The sequence below is a fragment of the Thunnus maccoyii genome, chromosome 8 (assembly GCF_910596095.1).
Source record: "Thunnus maccoyii chromosome 8, fThuMac1.1, whole genome shotgun sequence".
Taxonomy (NCBI): Eukaryota; Metazoa; Chordata; class Actinopteri; order Scombriformes; family Scombridae; genus Thunnus; species Thunnus maccoyii.
This window is the reverse complement of record NC_056540.1, coordinates 3412300-3435057: the sequence shown is the minus strand read 5'-3', so window position 1 is coordinate 3435057 and position 22758 is coordinate 3412300. Positions and strand designations below refer to the sequence as shown.

Below are 22758 nucleotides of genomic sequence, written 5' to 3'. Positions count from 1 at the left end.
TAATCAAATGCGTAAGTAAATAATAAATGTTGGTAGTCAATAAAGAAATTTTTATTTCTTTATTTTTGTGTCTGTATTTTAATGCAACAGGCAGTACTGCAAAGCACAATTGGTCATAAGAGTGTGATTGATTTGGCTCTATTATTTTTGCCTTGCTCCTGGTGTATAAAGATGACTTGGGGCTGTTGGGTGTTTATTTTGACGAGTTAAATGTGCTAAAAATAACATGACAGAAAATGATCTCATGTTGCAAGTCGCAGCTTGCATGTTGCAAACTTGATGAAACTGGCCCCTGACATCTGTGTTTGAAGCACAAATGTCAGCTTGCAAATTAAAATAAATTTTATTTTTTAAATAGTAAATTTAAATTAAATTTATTTCTGTAAATGAAAGTCATTTTTTGTCTGTTTTTGTCCTCCATATATGTAGGACTGACTCAAAAGAAAATACAGTGCTCATGTATGCAACATGTCACCCAGTGAAACCCACTGATGTGCTTTTAACAGTTTTTGTACGATGGAGCTCTATAGCATTGACGAATAAGATATATCAGGCTTTAATCACTGTTGGTTTTGGTAGTTTTCGTGGGATTTGTTTGTAAGAAAAATATAGAATATTGCCAGCTTTAACCTGTAATAGTAAATTTAAACTACTCATGTCAGACTCATGTTTGTGGATAAAACTTCACTTCCTTACCCGGTGTTTGAGAGTCAAATTATTGAAAGCTGATATTAAAACTGTTTTTTTTGGTTTTGTATTGAAAATGATATGACTTCCTCTATTCCATATTACAACAAGGAAACACATCTGTACTATGTGTATGACAAGTCTATTATTTGTGCTTTGGGGAAACTTGTGCAGTTTTATATTTCCTGTAAATGCAAACAAATAAAAGAAAACCCAAAGAAGGCAGCAATTAAATAATCAAAGGACAAGGAACTACTGGATATATTTTCTTTATTTGTTACAACAAAATAAAATGTAATAAATTACTCAGTGGATAACTCTGCTGTTTTAACAATGAACTCTTTGATCAGAGGACTGTCTTTAAACAGCTACTGTGAGCCAGCATTGTGGCCATTTCGGTCACTTCACAAGGGAAGTGGATTTCCTTCTAGATGTAATTACTAAACATTTTTAATATTGCTGTTTGAACTGAACGTACGTCACCCCAGTTTGAATCAGAACAAACATTAAACATAGTTCCACAGTCACAGTCGGTTTAGGCACTTCATGTAAACCTCGTTAAAAAAAAAAAGAGTCCCTGTAGTGAAAGTCTTTGCTCGGCAGGGAGAGCAGTTTGTTCAGGTGAAGCGCTGGGCTTGATGGCAGAGTGTGTGTGCCCGCATGTGGTTTCCTCTTCTCTGTGGTCGTCAAACTTTAATGAGTATCTGACAGATAGGAACAAGAGTGAGTGTTAAGCAAACCTTAGCTGCTGTAAGACCACACACGTAAAGGCCTGATGTGTTATTAGATGACAACAGAGTCAGTCAGATCATGGCTTTTAGTTCCGTTTTCAACCACATTTAACACTTACTTCACTATAGCTACTTTTAAACACAAAGATAATATTACATGAACTATCTTCAACAGCTATCACAGATGTAACTGTAGGCAGTCAAGTGTTTACTTCTTTAAATATTAAAACAGAGTGGAATAAAGCAAAAAAGGATGTCAGTAAAGGAACACACCAAACTGATGTGCTGCATCTCAACAGTGGGAATAAGACAGTTTGAAGCTCCACATAGCAAACTCACATGGGTGTTTTCGCTTATTCTGGCTGATTAGAGCTCCGCTTGACTGAAACATTACCTGTTTGTGCAGACTGGCACATGCAATGGCACATACATAAGTTGTGGCTACCTGAGAAGACAGCTTGTATGGCACAAAAAACAAAAACAAAAACCAGCCTGACAGGAAACAATGGATACAAATAAACACCTATTGTTCTCATGGCTTAGAATAGCTGAAAGCAAATAGCTTGGGTGTCTTTGTCAGCAGTTACAGCTCCCTTATTTAATTCCTTTGTGAGAGTAAGAAAATAAGATTGCTCTCATGTCTGTGTGTTAAGCACTGAGCTGGATCAGGATGTGGTTAGTGTAGTTTAGCATAAAGGCTGGAGGGAAAGGCAAACAGCTAGCTCTGCTCAAAGTTTAATAATCTACCTATTAACAACACCTATTATCCAGTTAGTTAATTAGTCCATAAACAGAAATGTAATAATTTGTGGTTTTAGTGGGAGTTATTTGGACGCTCTCTTGATGAACAGTTTATCCATCTGCCCAGAACTTCTGTCCAGTGGCAACCTACCCGAACCCGATGTGCATAAATTAATTTTTTAAAAAGAATAAAGAGAGAACACAAACATCAGCAGCAGCCTGATGCGCTATCAGTTAATTCAATCAATTAACAAGCAGCTGCGGTGGCAAAGAGCAGCTCTATTATAATGATAATGCCCTAAGAACCAATGTAAAGTCAGAGCTCTAATGTCCACTTATAATTTCTTGTACCAAGTGCTTGGTGCAATAAATTGTAAGTGGACATTGTGCGAGTTGTTTATCTGTTTATTTCAAAGTCATAGAAATGAAAATGCATGCTTCAAACACAAATGTATAATATATAATAACTGAAAATCCTATTCCACTTCCTGTACTAACAATAAAACCTTCTGTTGCCAACTGGATGATAGACAGACAAAAGACAATGTTCTAACCTATTTACTCCTTATTTTATTTAATAGAAATTAATAATAAATGTAATATCTGTGATTCAAATTGCAAAATGAATTTAGCAGCATAAATCTTAAAACAACTGATTTTCCTAAAATATGTTCAGCTTCATTTCCCTTGTCAGAACCTTTTTGTCATTTTTGTCAACTATTTGCATAAAACAGGAGCAAACAGCTGATGTTCCGGTTGGTTTTACCTTCCTGTTCTCCTTTAACTTGTTCCTTCTTTACACTTCACAGTTTACATTCTCCTCTCATTGAAAACACCATTTTCTCCCATGGTGACTGTGATGTACCCCATGATCAGAGCCTATATGCGTACACGCGGGTCCGTTCGGATCCACTCCTGTATTGGACATATGGTCATACAGACCCGACACCTGTGGCAGTAAAAGGAAACCCGACCCGACCCTCGAAACCAACTGGACCCATGAAGACCTCTAACCCACACTGCCACAGATTTGGTCAGTGAGCACAGGTTCCAGCATGTAACTCCCATTAATACCAAAAATTGTTATTTTTACATTTTTGTTAATGTACATGTTTAACAAATGAGATACAACATAATGATTAGTGAGCTTTAAAAGGTGCAGGTAGGCGTATATTTGAACTATGGACAGAGCCAGGCTAGCTGTTTCCCTCTGTTTCCAGTCTTCATGCTAAGCTAGGCTAACCACGTCCTGACTTCAGCTCCATACTTACCTCAGAGATTGATATTCATCTTCTCATCTCACTCTTGGAAAGAAACTAAAAAAGTGTATTTCCCCGAATTTTCCTAAACTAAACTTTTCCTTTAACGTTTGGTTCCAGGATTTTAATATGCTGCCCTTTTCACCTAGTTCTAGATCATCTTAATACAGCTCATGCTCAAAAAGCTTCAGCCATCCTGCAGTTTTTTGATTACCATCTGATAAAGATTTAATACCATTCTTGTGGCCTCATGTGTCAGTCTATGTAAAACAGGCTTCCCAGGCCTAGCCTGTGCACACCATGTGGCACACTGGCACAGCCAAATGGAGCACAGCCAGTGAGAATAATGAAAGTATAAGTAGTCTCGACCCTACATGTAAAAATACTGACAGGAGAATGCGGGAGATGTCAATCAAACCTGCTCCGTACATGTCCACACAGACCTGAGAGAACGTCTCATCCACCAAAAAATGTGCAAAAACTTAATGAAATGTTTTGTACATTTCAGATTGAGGCAGCTTGTGATCAGTCTGGAAGATTAGACTTCTCTCTGTTCTCATGCATTTGAAAAGAATGTAGGTGGACCTGTGTATGACTGTGTACAGTTAAAACTTACTGCAGAATGAGAACTATGCTAGCATACACTGCACACAACGATCAGTAGATTTATGCTTCCTAAAAATGTAAATATATGAAAATGTCAATCTGTGCACTTCTGTATTTGATCTACAGTTTCATATTGAACAATACCACAGAGCTCTCAGGTCACACCTCACTCAGTAGAGCCCAGACGTCTGAGTCAGAGTGAACCACCAACCGTAGTGCTGAGATCGGCTGCAGCGCTTCTTCAATCTTCCCCGCAGCTACCCCATTCTCAAACGCACCTGAAACATACAAACACACAGCATGGTAGACGGAATGTCGCATGTGCAATGGGTAAAAAGAGAACAAAAAATGACAAAATATACACTTTTATGCTATACACACAAGTTGTTTGTTTCACTATATCCCCTTTTAAGAGTGCTATAATTGTAATTTATATATTCCCCACTGACATGTTGTAATTGGTAAAAAAAAATAAAAATCAGTCAGCAATATAAAATAAAACAATATAGATTTATTAAAAACAGCAGATTAATTAATCAGATTTTCACCTGGACTCAATGTTCCAAGCAAAAAAAAAGTTTTCTGTGTCATATAGTTTGGAGTGGGAAAACTGATGTCAGGCTCCAAGTTGCAGTTCAGTATCGGAGCTGTCTGACACCTGTTGGAGTTGGGAATTACTGACAGCTACAACGTTTCTGAAATTAACTACCGAAGTCAACACACCACAAAATGGCTGCAGAGCCACCATCACAGTTACATCTAAATAAAATACAATATTAACACAAATAGAATCAATCCAGCTCAGTGTATTGCACAAAGACAGGTTAGTTTAGGGTATTGATCTGATGTGATTAAAGCTAGCATTGGGAGGTGACCATCTCAGAATAATGCCTGAACACTCCCGAGTCTGAATAACAGGAGGTTTTCCTGTTCTACAAAGCTTGCCGTTAGTGCACGAATACAACATGAATATGTATGTAATATGTATGTCATATAAACAGTGACACGTGAAAAAAAAATGAAGAGAAAATAACAAGCTTCCTCCAAGTCAATAACAAAATTATAAGTCTACAGCCATGCTAGTGCTAACTTCAGCATGCTAATATGCCCATAACAACGGCAGGTATAATGTTTCCCATGATCATCTTCTTAGTTTTGCAAATTAGCACCAAACAGAACCAACTGACCTACTGAACAACATTCCCATCCCTAGTGCAGCTAGTGGGGCTAAAAATGAGAGATTTTGTAGCAGGTTTTAGATAAGCCTAAAACCCACATACACTGGGAAACCTCCAGTGGAAAGAATGGGGTGTCATCATTCTGGGACCACTAAAACATTTAACATTTACCTTAGAGCATTTGAACAATGAAATGTTTTAATATTTTGCACAAAATATCAGTTTGAGTAGGTAGGACTGGAATGAGTGGAAGCGTCTCTGATGACGTGTTTGTATCGGTTGTGTTTTATTATCTTAATCGGTCTACTTCAACAACCAGCTATGTCATTCTGTCAGATAGGTGCGGTTGTATATTAATAAATAATGTCCTGTGTGGAATGTGATCAAAGAAGCCTCACCCATGTCTTTTATCACACAAGAACATTTCCTGCACAGATCCTAATTTCTAGAATTGGATCACTCAATAATTTAGTGTGTGGCTGGGTGTGTGTTATGTCATGTATGCATGTGTCACACAGTGATTTATTAGTATTATTAAATGATTATTATTTGATGTATTTACCGATAATGACGAAGCCCTTGTCAGGTTCTTTGTCTGGAGGAGAAGAGCCAGTAGCTATTTTGTCTTGCGCCAACGCCTTAAGAAAGAAAACACAGCAAGTATCAGTCAGGGTTCAACAAACAGCTTCAGACAAAATAACGACCTTGTGCTGCTATTCTGATTTCAACATCAAGTCTGTGATCTGATTGTAGTTGTTTGATTTATCACATCCCATCACTGACTTCACATTTCCCCGAAAAGACATAAAGAAGTAACCAGTAATTTCTTCCCAACACAAACTGATACTAGCCAGTCTGATTAGTGTGGGTGTTAACTAATATCAGACCTCAGGCTGGGGATGACGGGAAGACTTTAGCAAAATGACATGACATGACATGTGACGTCAGTCCACCAGAAATGATCCAAACACCAGTGAGAGGTATAACAGAAATATTGAAATTGCCATTTGAAAGACCAGAATTTGAAAGTAATCATAATTAGATAATATAATACAATATTATCAATGTCAGAGAGCTGTAAGAAAGTATTCCGTGACCATCACTTTTTTGTCAACAGAAAATTTAGTGAGGTGTACCTAATTAAACTTAATCCCTGGAGTTGACCAAACTCTGGTCTGGTTACCATGGTTTTCTGCAAGCTGGTGTGTCTATTGGCCAAAAATGGTTTAACTGACCAACGGACTGACTTAACTCTGTATCATTTTGATGTGTGAAAAGATGTGTGCAGACTGTCTTTTTGTTGTTCAAAAAGCAAAAACCTACAAAGTTAGATTTTTCTCTCTGCTAACTCATAAGTATAAGGGACTGACAGCTGAAGGATAGTGAACAATAGCCCAAATCTACCGGTTTAACATTAAAGCTGCATTAAATGCATCATCTTGTTTAACTGGTTTCCCTCTTATCTTCCACACAGCCATTCCATCTCTCTTTAACTTTACTCAAAGGTCACCCATGGTGTGTGACACACATACACACACATGCACGCATGCATGCGCACACACATACAAACACACACTCTCACACACACACACACACACACACACTGTCCTAGCTCACTTTTGGGGACATTCCATAGACTTACATTAATTTCCTGGAGACTTACCCTAACCTTAACATAACCCTAAACTAACCGTAACTTTAGTCCAAGTTTTTTTTACCCTAAAATTAATGATTTTACATTAAGGGGACTTGCTTTTTATCCCCATAAGGACGGCAAGTCCCCACAACATGACTCTGTAATGTCCCCACGATGTGAGGAATACCTGGACCACACACACACACACACACACACACACACACACACACACACACACACACACACACACACACACACACACACACACACACACACACACACACAGCCAGCAGGAGGCAGTAGAGTGATAGCAGGTGGGTGTTCCTCTTTGCACTGCCAGTCTTTCCTGAATGAAACCATGAGATGAAAACCAAGACCTGCTCAACGACAGTAATGGAACAAGAGAACACACACACACACGAACAGGTTACTCACACTGCTGGGTAGCACTTCCACTGTGGTGTTATAAAATTTATCTCCACTGGTCTCGATATTTCCACTGCGAAACAGGAACCTGCAGTAAAAAAGGCAGGACAAGTATAATAAACAATGCTGTCAAATTGTATCATATCATTATCAGATGTGTCACATCATCTATAAATTCCGTTCCTAAATCCCTGCTCCTCCTTCAAAATACCATTCATGTCACGATGGGCTGGAGACTAAAACACTCCAACTTTCTGTTACACATGATGATATCATTCCTATCACTTACCTAACAAGAACATACAGTAACCAGCAAATCTATTTAGGAGTGATTCCAACATAGAAATTGCTCCCAGTGCATCAAGATAAGTTACTATGGAAAGAGTAATGGGGACCAGGTGTTGAGAAATGCAAATAGAACGCAAAAGACTTCACTACTGTGTTTAATTATTAACAGAGAGCAGCAAAATGAAAGTGTAATTACATTAACTATAACAGTTTTTACTGCTTCTGAAAATAAAATGTTTCACTAACCAGTCTTTAAAAGCATAAAAGCATTCCAAACTCAACCTTTAACATAAGTGGGAATTATTTTTTTATCATCTGATTTTGTCATGTGATTTATATTTAGAAATGATATTACCCCTAAATAGATTTGTTGGCTACTGTAATTCTTCAAAAACTAGAAAATGTTAGCTGGGTGGGTAATGCTCTCTAAAACACTCAGATGTGTTAATCAACAGAGGAGGGGTCCTATAGAAAGCAGGTAAACATCTCTGTGAATGGCCGTCAACCACTATAGACATGGAACCACAGCCCTTAAATGTCATGGGGCAGAATGAGTTTGAGCAGGGCAAACACTCCCGTAAGCAGGAATGCACACAACGCTCCTGCACACACAAACACCTCAGAGCGGGTTGTTCTAAAGATACAGTATGGAGCTCACAGAAACCTAGATTAGGAAATTTTTGTTGTTTTTACTTACTGAAAATCTTACACTGTACATCTATGGGTTTAAAACTGTGAAGACATCACCTTGGGCTTTAGGAATATTGTGACAGGCATTTGTCACCATTTTCTGGTGTTTTACAGACCAAACAATGAATCAATTTGTTGAGAAATGAATTGAGATGAATTGTTAATATACAGTAACTATAGTATATAATTTGAAGGGGTAAATAATTTTTTTTATCATAAAAGGCTATTTTATTAAACCCTGACAACTACATGACACGAGCTGAGGACTCACCTGCACATACACAGTTAGAGTAAAACAATTGATGTCTTGAGCCAGGCAAATCCAGGCATTTTGATTAACAGCTATCCACAATAAATCCAGATGTTTGCTCCTGGAATGATAGCTGTCAAAATTGCCCAGCTGTGCTCACTGAAGACACAGTGTTGTGAGTCAGTGAGCCGCAGAGCTACAAAATAAATTCTGTCCAGACAGATTCACACTGACGTCATCTCTTTATGGATATTATACTATACTTTAGGACACTTTAGCAAATATAGGACACTGGCATGTTATATTTTCTCATTGCAGAGGTATTCAGCTCTAAAACATATCGAAATAGTTATGGAAAGTGTGCATTGTAAATTCTATAATCAAGAAAAAGACTGAATTAAAATAAATATTGGATCATAAACGTGGTCAGAACAGCCATAAGTGAAAGTCTCATACTGATAATACCTGCACCTCAGTACAGATATGACAGATACTCTTTAATGTGGGTGAATAAACGACACTCTGCACAGATTATCTGTAACCTGTATAGTATCATATAAGGATATTAAAGGGGACCTGTTGTGCTTTTCCTTATTTTCAGTCATATACAGTACTGTGCAAAAGTTTTAGGCACCCTAGATGCTTAGATTCTTATCCATTATGCAATACCATCAGGGAGGTGTCTGATCGGTCCAAAATTTATTCATGACATAACAATGACCCCAAGCGTACAGCTAGAGTCATAAAGAACTATTTTCAGCAACAAGAAGAATGATGAGCAACAGATGGTATGGTTTGGCCCCCACAGAGCCCTGATCTCAACATCATGGAGTCAATCTGGGATTACATGAAAAAGCACCTGAGATAAATAATAAATCCACAGAAGAAGATTCTTTCTCCAGGATGGTTACAACAACCTACCTGCAAGTTACCATGAAAAACTGTGTTCAAGTGAACCGAGGCAAAGCTGCTCACAGCAAATATTGATTTCATTTAGGTTTCTGCTGTTTACTTAACTTTGTGAGAAGTTAATTGATAAATTAAAACAGTTTATAACAATATTTTTGTATGCATTTTCACTTTATTACGATATTACAAATATCAGATGTTCATGTTTAACATGGCCAAAGTGTCAAATAATAATAATGTAAACATATGTAGTAGTAATCCCTGTGAGCAAAAAGCACCGGCTTCAGACTGCTCTGAATGCTCAGTTTCAAACAATTTTTTTCTACTTTCATCCTGAGCTGACGTCAGCTTGTGACAGATTTCTTCATATGGTCATCTGCTCCACGCACAGTGCACCAATTCACTGCTCCACTCCGCTTACATTATGGCATTTTTCCATTGTTTTAGGGGTTGTTATGCCAAGCTATGACTGGAGTTGAGCTAGCACGCCGTGAGTACTTTTCCATTACGGAGCAGGGTAAAATAAGTTGTTTACATGTTGGAGGTGTGCTGGTTGTCTGCAGCTCTTCATCACACATCATCATCACTGTGGCTGTTTCTGCTTGTACTATTCTTCCCTGCATTATTTCTAACTGATCCACTGAACAAACAACTCCAAATATCTCCATATGTTGTTGTGTTGACCAGTTTTTAGCGCCACTAACAAAGCTCTACTTATTTGGTAAGGAACACATTTCATTGCTTGTAAATTCTTCACAATAAAAGATCTTGTTATTTAGTCATTTAAAAGCTTTTAATTTGAAGCAGTAAAGTAAGAAATGTTGGGTTTGCATTAGCAGCAACTTAACACGATTCTGATGTGGCTGCCTCTCGGCAGGCTTGTGGAAAGCTATCCAATCACAACAGAGTGGGCTCATTGGGAGGGGGGCCTTAAACAGACAAGAGCTAAAGCTGCCTGTTGGAGACAGAGGCTGAACTGGGGGCTGCAGAACGGGCCAGTATAAGATAAACTGTGAATCATGCAAAGCTACTCTAGTGGAGTCCCAGAATAAAAATATATAGCTGGAACCAGGTTATGTTCTATATCCTGATATGATTAAAACCAAAAACAGTCTGTGCATGTAAAAATACTACCTGAAAGATGATGCTGATGACATGATACAGAACAGAAGGTGAGTGAAGTTGAATGAAGTTTGAAAGTATATAATTATTATAATTGTTATAAAATATTCTAATGTTTTTAAAATCCAGTGGATGTCTTGCCTAGGGCACCAAAATGTCCAGAAACATCCCCGTTAGTAAGCTTCTTTGTCATGTTTGTGTTTGTGACATTTTTAGGTTATAAATTCAGACTTCTGACTAGTTGTTTCCTCTAATGCAGATGTTTAGTAAGTAGACATTTGCATTTTGTGTCTTTGTTGCTTTTTTCCACCGGTAGTGGTATTTGCATGTACATTGCAAATATCAACAGCATTGTCATGTGCTGGTGGGATATTATTTGCACTGTGTGTCTACTGTGTGTGCTGTATTGTCTCTGCGCAAATAAAGATGGTGTCACGGATGCATGTCGCCTTAGTTGATGAGGACAAAAAGCCAGCTTCCATTAACATGAAATGACTGATGGATACAATACAAGTCCAGAAACACTGCAGCTGAACAGTGTATCCTACTGACACAAAGAAAACCATGGCACAAGTGGAAAGTTGTACAGGGACTTCAACGTTGACTTGAAATGTATGAAAGGGCTCACTGCCCGTCTTTCACCTGTATGTTTACATTTTCTCACAGATGTCTTTATTTGAATTAGGCGTTGGTTACAGCGCTCACAGCAGAAGACAGAGGCAGTTTCTCAGTTAAATTTTGTACAATGTATGGTCTGCCTCATTGTCCCTTATCTTTAACATTTTTTTGAAGAAGTGAAACTGCATTGTAAAATAAGTGTAATTCTCACCCCTTTTATACTTTTTTAAAATGGATAATAAGATCCAAAATGTACCAAATTAACTGACTGACACTGACTGAAACCGTGCAGGCGTTTTTTGAAAGTTATTCATTTTGTCCACTTATCAAAATAATTCTTCAAACTCACTCAGATACATGGATTGGCTGGGGGAAGTTGAAGAGGATGAAGTCACCCTTGATGGGTGTTAATGCCCAGAGGAAGTCCTCTCCTTTGTAGGCTCGTTCCAGACTATGCTGCTGGTAATATTTCAGGCTGCTGTTCAGCTGTGCAGCTGGGTTACTGTGGGCCAAGAACAGACTCTGCTTCCCAAAGTCCTTATCCTGGACACACACACACACACACACACATATAAACAGCATTAGGACATGTATAAAAAAAAAACAACAACAACTTTGGCCCCTTTTGCACCTGTTTTCATCACTTGTGATGCCTTTGATTCCTCCTGGGAAATTTTTATGTAAGATCCAGGTGATTTTGGTTCCGTATCTGTACACAGACATATAGTATACCTGTTAATTACTAACTACTGTCTGCATGACTGCCATATTAGCTATTAGCAATTTACATGTCATATAATTATTCAAAGTACAAGTGCACCCATTGCTCTCAGTATATGAGAGAACCAGGGACATTGCTATCACCGTATATGGTATATAGAGCAAAACAATGCCCCAAACAAGCATTTTTTATATAATAGTTCATTTGAATACTCAAACTGATCTGGAAACCAGATTCCACAGCTATGGATGACTATAGGTGTCATTTCAGCTTATTATGCTGCTATATTTACACAGGTGTTCAACACATCGACATCTATAAGATGTCCAAATGTTTGCTGGGTACATTTGGGGGCCCTCACCTTCAGATGCTGTAACTTCCCAGGTAGAGAGGAGTGCAGGCCTACATGTTGAAAGAGGGACGGCTTGTACCTCTGCTTGAGCAACGCCTTCCGTTGGTTACAGTCTTTCTGCACAAGACAATACACCAGCACGTATGTCAGTTCTGAGGTCTGAAGAATAGTCGTCAAGCTGTATATTGTGATCGAGGATCTATTTGCTAATGAAAACATGATGAGAAATCTAAAGAAAGTGTGACAGTCTGGAGTCTCTAAAATTGTTCTATTGTTCCAACAATGTGTAAAATAATGTCTATTCTTCGTCTTGTCTTCAAATTATTCTTATGACGTTTTATTTCTTTACATCAATTTTTAGTCTAGTTTTTCACATTTCGGGCATCTGTTTATGTGTCTGCATATTTGCAAGTTAGTTTCTTAGGATTTTTCTAAGGTGCAAAAATAAAACCTGTTGATAATTGTACTATTTCATGATATAGCAGTGATGCTGAGTTAAAAAGGAAACTATTCTTCACCTATCCGTTTCCTGGTATGGATACTACATGTGGGATTCTAGGAAGTCTTATTTCTGCATGTGTGTCATAATGAATATTGTAAAGCTTTAAACAATACTGTGCTCCATAGACAGTATAGTTACATAAATGTCACATCTTTTTCCTGTTTGTCAAGTCATTATCCAAAACACATGATATTTTCTAAATGGGGGATATGAGCAGTTGTGGGACAAATTGTTTTAGTGGTGTTTTTCACCTCTTGGCAATAACTGACTCACCGCATCTTTCTCAGGGTTGCACACTTTCACCCACAGAATGTGATCTAACAGCCAGTCGATGGGTTTGTCTCTATGGAACATCAGGAAGAACTCAGCGATCATCGGAAGGTCACTGGTTCGAAACATCTTGCCTAAAGGACACACACACACATCTTATTGTGAGTGCACTACAAACCAATATGGAGGATTGTAATTTACTAACTGCTTTAATTCTTCTTTCCACAGATTAACACAAACACACACACACACACACAAAGAATCACACCTATAAATCCAAGCTGGGAGAACTCCAGGTAGAGCCATTGCTTGGAAGCTTCTTGGATGGCGAAGGTCTTCATGGCGTTGTAGTAGTCTGCCTTTGCAACAACATCATCCTCTAACTGGAAAACACAAAACTGGTTTAAAACTGGTTAAAACAACAAAAGCTGACACACAGCGACAGCCCTAAGTCAAATTCCTTGCATACCGGACAGGCTACTCATACTGGTTTGGCTTGCAGGGTGAAGACAGCTTTAAGATAACAAAACATCAATTCAAAGTGTTAGAGTACATGCTCCTGAATACTGTAATGTTATCTCCACCTTTGGTGCCCCGCCTTTTGAGTTTCTTTGTTGCTTGTTACTTGCATCACTTGTCAGTCAATGAGTGTAGGTGGTATGGAGATGTTGTCTACTGCTTAAGTTTGAGATTCTGTTTTGTGTTTTCTGAGTCTGTCTGGACATGCTGACAACTGCTGATCATGATATCTACCTGAGCTGTTCCAAATAAACTGCTGGATGTGTAAAATGCATTATTTTTTGTGTTCTTGAGGAGTTTTCCCATTAAGCATCTACAACACTGCGTACCAGCAAATGAAAAAGCTTTCATGAGATGGCAATAGAGTTTCCTAGGAACCATGGTTAGAGATAATTGGCTTTAGTCAGATACTGTACGTCAAATAAATTAATTTCCCTTCAGAGTGTTTATGCCTGTGGCCAGCTGCTGACTATGCAACAGTATTGAGCATGGAGTGACAATCATCTAGACTGCACTTTAAACTGTCCACACAGACATATGCATAAAAATAAACTCCATATTCACAAAGTAGGAGAAACACAGATATCAGCAGTTAGAGTCTGACCCTACCTGAACATAGAAGGTGCCTTTGTCCTGAGCATAGAGCATGAGGAAGCTGAAGTCCAGATTCTGTTTGGTTCGCCATCTAGGAACAGACAAAATGCATACACAAAGAAACAAAGACGAAATGATTAATGTCTTTACTTCACATTCACTAGACAGATGATGGGTGAACTGCAATCTACATCTTATTCACCTACTAGTACTCATTTTCTTGAAAGACTTATGTATATTCTAATTTCCTGCCTCTCTTTTATATTTCCTAGTAAAGAAAATTTGATGAAATGTAACTGATTCATGTGGATAGTCTCAGCAGCAACCAATACATGGATACGGCAAAGAAAACTATGACATACTGTAAATGGGACTAAAGCAGGATAAATCAAACTTAATGCAACCAACATTTACAGCATTTCAAGAACGTAGTAAGTGAATTTGTAAACCTACTTGACTCTGTCCTTGGAGTCTCCAAACGTCTCTTCGAGGCTGGCAAAGTCTGGGTAGTAATACTGTGAGGGAGAGACCACCTCCAGCAGCCCAGACTGCGACTCCTTGGGAAAACTACACAGAAACAGCAGGTTAACTACAAAACTGCATTCTTTACACTACAGACACAAATATCATTCATTACATCTTTCAGGTGGCATACGTTCTAATGAGAAGACTCAAATACTTCTCAAACTTTCTGTTAATATTTCAGTATCTAGTTTTATTGCACAAATCAATGTATCAACATGTCAGAATAGAAAACAGAAAACTTCCGTCATGGTGTGCTAACTGCTCCAGATGGGTCTGAACATGTTAAAACTACCAAGTTATTGTTTTTAGCAGGTCAGGTCAGGTTATTGAAATACAGAGGGAATATTCCAAAGGACATCAATGCAGCATCAAACACTTTTATATCAGTATACAACACATTATAAACTGCATGGTACACAAAGGAAGGCAAGTTTACTTGTGCAGAGCCTTTCATACACAGAGAAAACTTGCTATACATTCAAATGTATTAAAAGAGCTCAGTGTATGGGCTCATGACAGGGTATTAAAGATTCTGAGCTTGGAAAGTGGAGGAAAATTAAGATTTTCACATTTCTGGTACTTAATCTTGAAAAAGATATTTCTCTCTTCTCATGTCTTCCTAAGTTAAAATTCAAACACGGTAATTGATTAATCTGAGGTTCATATTCAGCCATAACTATATTGTCAGACCTTCCTTGCAAGAGAAAACAAAGACCATAAAGTCTGTCAGTTTATGACCCTGGGCATAAAGCTCACTTAGATGATAAAATTTATTTTGTCACCTAGTTTTCACCTACTGCTGTTAGTAGGTGGACATGGATCAGGAAAAACATAGGTTGAGGTGGAAATGCATGTAGAATGCATTGCAACTGGAATGCAACCAGCTTGACCACAATTTTAAGAAACAAAAAACCTGCCATGAGGCTTCCTTGTGGTTTACAGGTCAAATGATAATACCTGGTGGTATTGGCATCTAATTGGATAGACAGTAGGAAGGCTTTTAATTGGCTAGTTGGATTCAGCTGTGTCCCAAATCACTCCTTATTTGATATGTGTTGCACTATACTTACTGTCAAAAATATATGAATAAATAAAATACATAATAATAAAAAAAAATTGAAAACATAGCTGATGTGTGAGTCCACACCTGTGGTTGATAACACAAAATGAGAATACAAAAGCTCACTTTACTGCTCACTATGAAGTAAACCTGTGACAGTTTGTCATAAAGGGAGTAGTGAATGAGTGGACGAAATTGTTATTAAAATGTTTTTACTGATTCACAAAAGAGGGCAGAGTGTGAGATTATGTCTGAGTGTCATTTCACAAGCTAAGAATCTTTTAGTCCCTGTCATGTTCCAAAGGGACAAATAAAAATATCCTTTCTGGGCAACTAGATACTTTGAATTTTGACTTTGTTTTGTGAGATTAATGTAAATGCAAATTTTCTCAAGTTTTCTCTAGATGTGATATCATCTCTTTAGCAGAGGGAAATGTCCCATCTACAGTATTGCTACAGCTGAAACCCAATATAGGGTGCGAAGGGGAAACAAGGTGAATCTGTGACGTCTAAATTAGTGGAGTGCCCTTCTCAATTTCAGCCCTGCTTCACAAAGCTTCTGCTGCAAACAATAAAGCAAAATTAACTAATTTAAACAAAGAGGTTATTTTTCAGCTGAACTGGTTTCTTTGAAAGCTTAAGTTAACTTAAGTAACCGCAGGCAACAGATGAAATGAAACCAAACAGCAACTGTGATATAATAGTAAAACTGCTAACTCACTTCTTCCTGATGGTCTCTGAGACGCTGCCCACATAGTCTGAGTCCACCTGACATGACAAGGAGTGAAAAAGAAAGGAGAAAGTCAGTGATATAGGGGGATTTCTGATGCAGTTAATTAATACCAAACAGGAGGTCTTGAATGCTTTCGCAACAATGAAGTATGGAGGTCTTATGAGCTGAGACAGCTTCATTGTGCTCATCCCTCCAAGGCCAGACCTCATATGACAAGTTTCAGTTCATATGAGGGTGATGTAGCCTCCTAGCATTTCACCCCATCATGTTATTTGCTCACAGCGGGGGGTGTTAGCTTCACAAACGTCATATAAAACACACACCTGTATAGCCCAGGTAAGTATTTTGTGTTGTACCACAGAAACCAGTTAGGCAGGTCTTAAAGGGTAAATGTGTGTCCACTCTTGTTTACTTTTCCCTTTCTGCTCATGCTAGATTAAGTTACTTTTGACTGCACGAGAAGGTTATGGAATGTCTACTGTATATTATAATGATCATATGTCAGATTTTTGTGTATCCATTTACCTAAGTGAACTAGACTGATATGAGCGTGTTCAACAGCAACTCAGAAAAGAGGGATAAACCCAGTTACCTGTCAAACAGCTTTGTATCAGTCTGTTGTATTTGTGCATGAGCACATGCATAATGTGCTGGGAAAACTTTAGAGAGTTTATAACAGCTCTAGTATACTCTGAGTGATAAAACAGCAGTAAACCCCATTCTGAAATACAGTGTTACAGTTTTAATTACTAGTAAAACATTTGTAAGATTTTTATGGCCTTGATGAGCAATATCAAATCAATCTGGTTACACTACATGTTTCTCTTTAAAACCTTAGTTTGACATTTTCTAACTCTCAGCAAGAAAGCAAATAAGCATATTTCCCAAAATGTCAAACAATTCCTTTAAAGAATGACTTTCTCAGTGAGACTTCATAAGGAGGCCCAACAACAACAAAAAAGGGGGGGAAAGGCTTAAGAGTTGGAGGTGGGCATGTAGCAGGACAGGTTAAGGTTATAGTAAGCGATAAGGAAATTAAATAAGCAATAAGGAAATGTCAGCACAATGTCTGCACAAATGTGCCAATGCCAGTATGTGTGTATGTGTGTGTAACTATTTGCTTTGGCAACATTTATTTGGTCCACAACGTCATGCTAATAAAGCCAATTAAATTGACATTGAAATTGACATTGAAATGGTATGTGTGCGTGTTTGTGTGTGTGCTTGTGCAACCTCAGCAACAAAGACAATGATGAGGAGATCTTGGCGTTGTGGGAGAGTCAGGCTGTAGAGCAGAGAGCTGAGTGTATTGACGAGGTAGCTCTGCTTCTCACGCTTCACTGTAGGAATGCCCAGCACCATGGACACTGAAGGAGGACACACACACACACACACACACACACACACACACACACACATTAGTGTTGTCTTATTCCTGTGTCAAATATCCTTGTTAGTTTTTATCATATTAGTCAACTTCATCCTGTTTTTAAGTCAAGTTTTAGTTGACTAGTCTGGGCATTTTAGTCTTATCTTAGTCAAAGAAAACTAACTATTGTAGTAGACTTTTAGTCAATGAAAACTGTTGATATTTTTTTAGCCTTCAGATCATCAGAACATTTCAGTGAAGCTAGTTGAGCCAAAACCAATCAACCAAACCATTTTTTGTCATTTTAGTCAAACTTATTTCACATTAGATTTTATCTTCTCATTATCTGATGAAAAACACAGGTTGAATGATTAAGAATGCTGCTTTGCAGAAAGTGTCTGGTCTGACAGTAATATAAGGAATACATCCAGACATGGAACATGTTCTGATTTGCTTATTTATTTTGAACCAACACAATTCAACAACTGGGGCCCAATACTCTCTTTAAAACTATGAGAGCTGTACAGACAATAACACGTTTTGAAACCAGTTTCGTGGTTGCCCAAAGTACAAACAGCCCTTTCTGTTCAAAATGTAACTCTTCCATTTTATTAAATGTATCAATCCACACTGAATCCCAAACAGTCTCACAGAAACTGTTTTTTTACACTCTGAGTCTTTTTCTGTCACGTTTAGTGAAGCGTAATCTAATCAGCAGCTGTTTAAATCACACAAATATATGTTTTCAGCTTATTAACTGTATCAATGAATCGACAAATACAAACGCTCGATTTCTTCCTGTGGAGCTGACAAGCAAACTATTTTGTGAAAGCAGTTTGTCCAACCGCTGTCCTAATTATATTATAAATCAACCTGATTTTGAAAGAAAATTGTGAATCCTTCAAACAAAGCTGAAACACAAAGAGTCACACAGCTTTAAACACTAATAAATGTGTGTTTATGTGAGTGTGTTTTTGTGTGAGTGCTCCATACCTCCACGGCGTCCCTGTCCCAGGACTACGTTGGGCACAAGGCTGTCTGGATGTTGTCTGAGGTGGGGCATATAGAGGTAAATGTTGGGCAGGAGGAATGTCTGTTGACCTGAATCGCCCATCAGCTGCCTTACTGTTTCTATCCACAGGAGAGGGAGGAGGTATTAGGTCAATGCAAGCACTCAACTTTCTCACAGGTAAAAGTTTTTGTAAACTGCTAGAAACTACAGTATTAAACTCATTATGAAACTCATTAAACAAATTAAATGTGCAAATCCAAGGCTGGATTAACCATTAGGAGAGCTGACCAGCTCCAAATCTTCAGTTTCAATCCATATCATCTGATTTCTGGTGCTTCTGGTGGATTGGTTTGATTATTTTTCCATTTTCTTCAAGACTGCTGCACTTAAGTACAAATCAACAAAGGTGGGTCCTGCATTATTTCTTAATGTTGATCCTAATCTTGTAGAGGATCCCTGTGTCAAAATTTTTTTATCAAGTGTTTTACCATGAAAACTTTTACTACTGTTGCTCATGACATTCTAATTGATAGTTTGGAAAAATGGGTAGGGGTGTCAGTCATAACTTGGTTATGAGCTGGTTTCAGCCGTATCTATCAGACAGCAACCTTTTGTCCAAATTCAAAGCTTCTCCTCACAAAGAACAGACATTTCATATGGAGTGGTGCAAGGCGTTGTACTGGGCCCACTACTTTTCAGTCTTCAGTATTGATTTTCATTGCTATGTGGATGAAACTTAACTCTATATAGCTGTTGGTCCTGATTACCTGAGACTCAATTTCCATGAAAACTGCATTTTTGACATTAATTTCTGAATGACCCAACATTTCCTCAAACATCACTATAAAGCAGGCCAAAGCAGTTTCCTCTGGATCCTCTGCACCCTACTTTTAGTTGTGGAGATGGTGGTGGTGTCGCTGTTTCTGTTGGGCTGAGTGACACTGGGAGCTCTGGACATATTCCTCAGCTGCTCCAGGATACTGCTGAGATTTCTGCTGACCTGCACTCCCAACTTCTCAGCCACCAAAAGACGCTCGTACAAGGTCCGCAAGTCTGGCAGTGCTGTGGACTCTGGAGACAAGAGGACAAAAACAGCAAAGTTGAAACAATGAACCACTATGCTCACACACCCAAAATGTGCTTTATCTCCCATTCACTTTGAATTCACTTTGAATATCTCACTGGGCAGGGCACTAAATTATCATTTCTGTTGCACCAAGGCAATAAATGTATATGTTTATTGATTCATCTCTTAATTCCCTTTTTAGTTTAATTGATTAAGCTATAAAAGGTCACAAAAATATGTAAAATATCCATCTCAATTTCCCCAAAACGTAGAGTTACATTGTCAAATTCCAGCAGCAGCGGAGAGCAGGATCCAGCCTTTAGATAATAAGACCTAAGCAATATTTACCCATTTCATTTGTATATTATTACAGGTTTACATAGACGTTGCATGCATTAGTTCCGATGCACAGTTGGGTGGCTTGTTGTCACAAGGCTTATGTTGAACTTGCATGAATTCTAGTTCCATCTACCGGATATTTAAATATATTGATATGAAACAAATGAGACTGTCTAATGGTGCAGTGTTTTTTTTCTTGGTGGGAAGTTGGTTGGGTTTGTGAAATATGTTACGGGCCTGCTAGACCGCCCAGCACCGTCTGAAGGTCCCATTGAGGACAAGCGTCCAGTGGGGGGTCTAAGCCTGCTGGCCCCCCGCAAGAAGCGCTTCACCAGTGGATGGCTACTGGCTGTGAAGTGGTCTAAACTGTCATGGCTCACCATAATTGCAGCTGCAAACACCCCCAGAGTGGATGCAGCATGGCCACTGTTGAACAAGCCCTGCAGGAAAGTTAGTATACCCTGCAGAGGGTACAAACGCGGATTGAAGTTCCTGGTCTCGCCCAGTCTGCAAACACCCGCCAGTGGGCCGTGTAGGACCGGGAGGTGGACAGGGCACATGCATTCTGAATCGTTGAGACCACTGCAACTGGACCCTGTGGAGCAGCTGCAAGGGTGGGAAGGCATACAGCAAGCCAGGGGGCCAAACCGGGTGGCTCTGTCTCCCTCCCTTTCTTTCTCCCCATCCTTCCCTATCTCTGTCTTCCTCCCTACCCTCCCTCTGTCCTTGCCTCCCTATATTTTTCCCTCCCTCCCCCTCTCTATCTTCCTCCCCTCTCCTCCTTTTATCCACTTCCCTACTTCTATCTTCCCCTCTCCCCCAATTCATTCTTACCCCCCCCCCCCCCCCCCCCCCCCCAACAACCTCATCTCCTCTCCTCCCTCACCATCTCTTTAAAAGCGTAAGAAGTCAACGATGATTAACTCATTAACCGTAGACACCTTGTAAGATAATCTCATGTGCTCGTCTTTCAGGCTGATGACCAACATCCTCGTGTCACAGTTCAACATGAAGGGCCACAGCTCAGAAAGGGTGCTTCAGCCAACAGCACTGTACACCACTTTGATTGGTATATACTGATATAACTTTATGTGCGTTTTTATGGATGTCACAGGGCTGCAAACAAACCATTCAGAGTAGGCAGTGATTAGGCTATCATAGTAACATTTTAATACTTACTTTTGTGGGAAAACTGAAAAGAATAAAGTAATATATATTTTTTCACACCATGTGTTTGCATCCCTGATGTCAGTGTGTGTACGCTATTTCTTTTTTAGCTCCTTTGATTGTATTCCGCAATAAACAGGATTAAATAAACGTTGATTAAAAATGATTTGCTTTGTCATTGCATCTGCTGTCAAAAAGTGGGACAGGAAAACCACGGAACATACATCCTGTGCAGTGGCAGACCACCTTAAACATGCCCCTAGACAGTCTGGCAGTGGAGGCTATACCTGCAACCCAATGCAATTTAAATGTTTGATTTGTTTTTGGTCTATTTGAAATATATTTTGGCATGTTTAGTTCTGAGCATAGAGAGAAAGAGCAAAGTAGTTCCCACAGTTTCTGTCTCACTCACCATCTGTGTGGTTCTCACACACAGACACGTCTTTATTGTATCTGACAGGTATCAATAAATGTAACTTGCACTTTTTTTTGTCAATTGTCTTATTGTGAGAGTAATTATGAATATAATATGATAATGTAATAATATAATGAATATAATGTATAATCATGAATCGGTTGAAATTAGATCGAATTCAAGCCGTTGAAAACAGCCTGAAAAAAACGTCTTTTCAACTTTTACTTTGCAACCAAATTTCAACGTTATTGAGACGTCTAGCAAAGTTGTCTGTTTAACGACTTTTTGCTGTGTGGGGAAGATTTGCGCAATTTTTTTTTTTTAAGTTACTTTTCTGCAGGTAAAAAAAGAACGTTAGGTTGCAGTGACAGCTTACCTCCATCACTGGGAGTTGACCTAATCCAAGTAATCGACACGAAACACGCGAGGGCCAACAGACATCCAAATCTGTAGGAGTACAACCTCATTTCATTTCTCACTGACAGTCCGTCCGTTCTTGTCTGCAGACTCACCGCCGCGTCCCCAGCGAGCAGCAGGTGGACGTAAACGGTACAGGTAAGTTTGGGTAATGTTATAGGCTAACAGGTGTGACGCCAAATTACGTCAGTAAAAAAAAAAAAAGAAAGAAAGAAACACACACTCACACACACAAACATACACTACATAGGCGACATAACATAGATTTACATTCATTTCCTGGAGAGTTAACCACTGCCCCAAAAATCAGCTTTTTCCCCATTAGGGACACGGCTTTTGTCCCCAGTTGGACAAGCCGTCCCACCAGAATTAGCCTATGACTGACCACACATCACACACACACACACAAACACACACAAACACACACAAATATGCCTGCTGTACCTGTTTCCATTCACTCGGGGACCATAGGTGTAAACTCACACATAATAAATCACTTCAAAGTGCTGTAAACGTCGGTTCTGACAAGCTGCAAAGGGCAATAATAGCCTATAAC

General features: G+C 38.8%; 1 protein-coding gene across 2 annotated transcripts; it reads right to left on the bottom strand.

Moving 5' to 3' along the window:
- Positions 1-12: 12 nt before the first annotated feature.
- On the bottom strand, positions 13-22728 carry zgc:154054 (Alpha-1,3-mannosyl-glycoprotein 4-beta-N-acetylglucosaminyltransferase B-like). 2 transcript variants are annotated; one of them, XM_042419414.1, is made up of 15 exons: positions 22647-22728; positions 19687-19869; positions 18780-18917; positions 17651-17784; positions 16406-16452; positions 14553-14666; positions 14115-14190; positions 13255-13369; positions 12990-13120; positions 12224-12331; positions 11491-11684; positions 7274-7352; positions 5765-5840; positions 4190-4302; positions 13-1391 (listed from the first exon to the last, which is right to left on the bottom strand). In XM_042419414.1, exons 1-15 carry the CDS (start codon positions 22654-22656, stop codon positions 1374-1376), a joined length of 1536 nt encoding a protein of 511 aa, XP_042275348.1. In that variant the 5' UTR covers positions 22657-22728; the 3' UTR covers positions 13-1373. The 2 variants fall into 2 exon arrangements, with proteins under 2 accessions (XP_042275348.1, XP_042275346.1); XM_042419412.1 differs by lacking the exon at positions 22647-22728 and adding an exon at positions 22162-22612.
- Between the last annotated feature and the right edge of the window lie 30 nt (positions 22729-22758).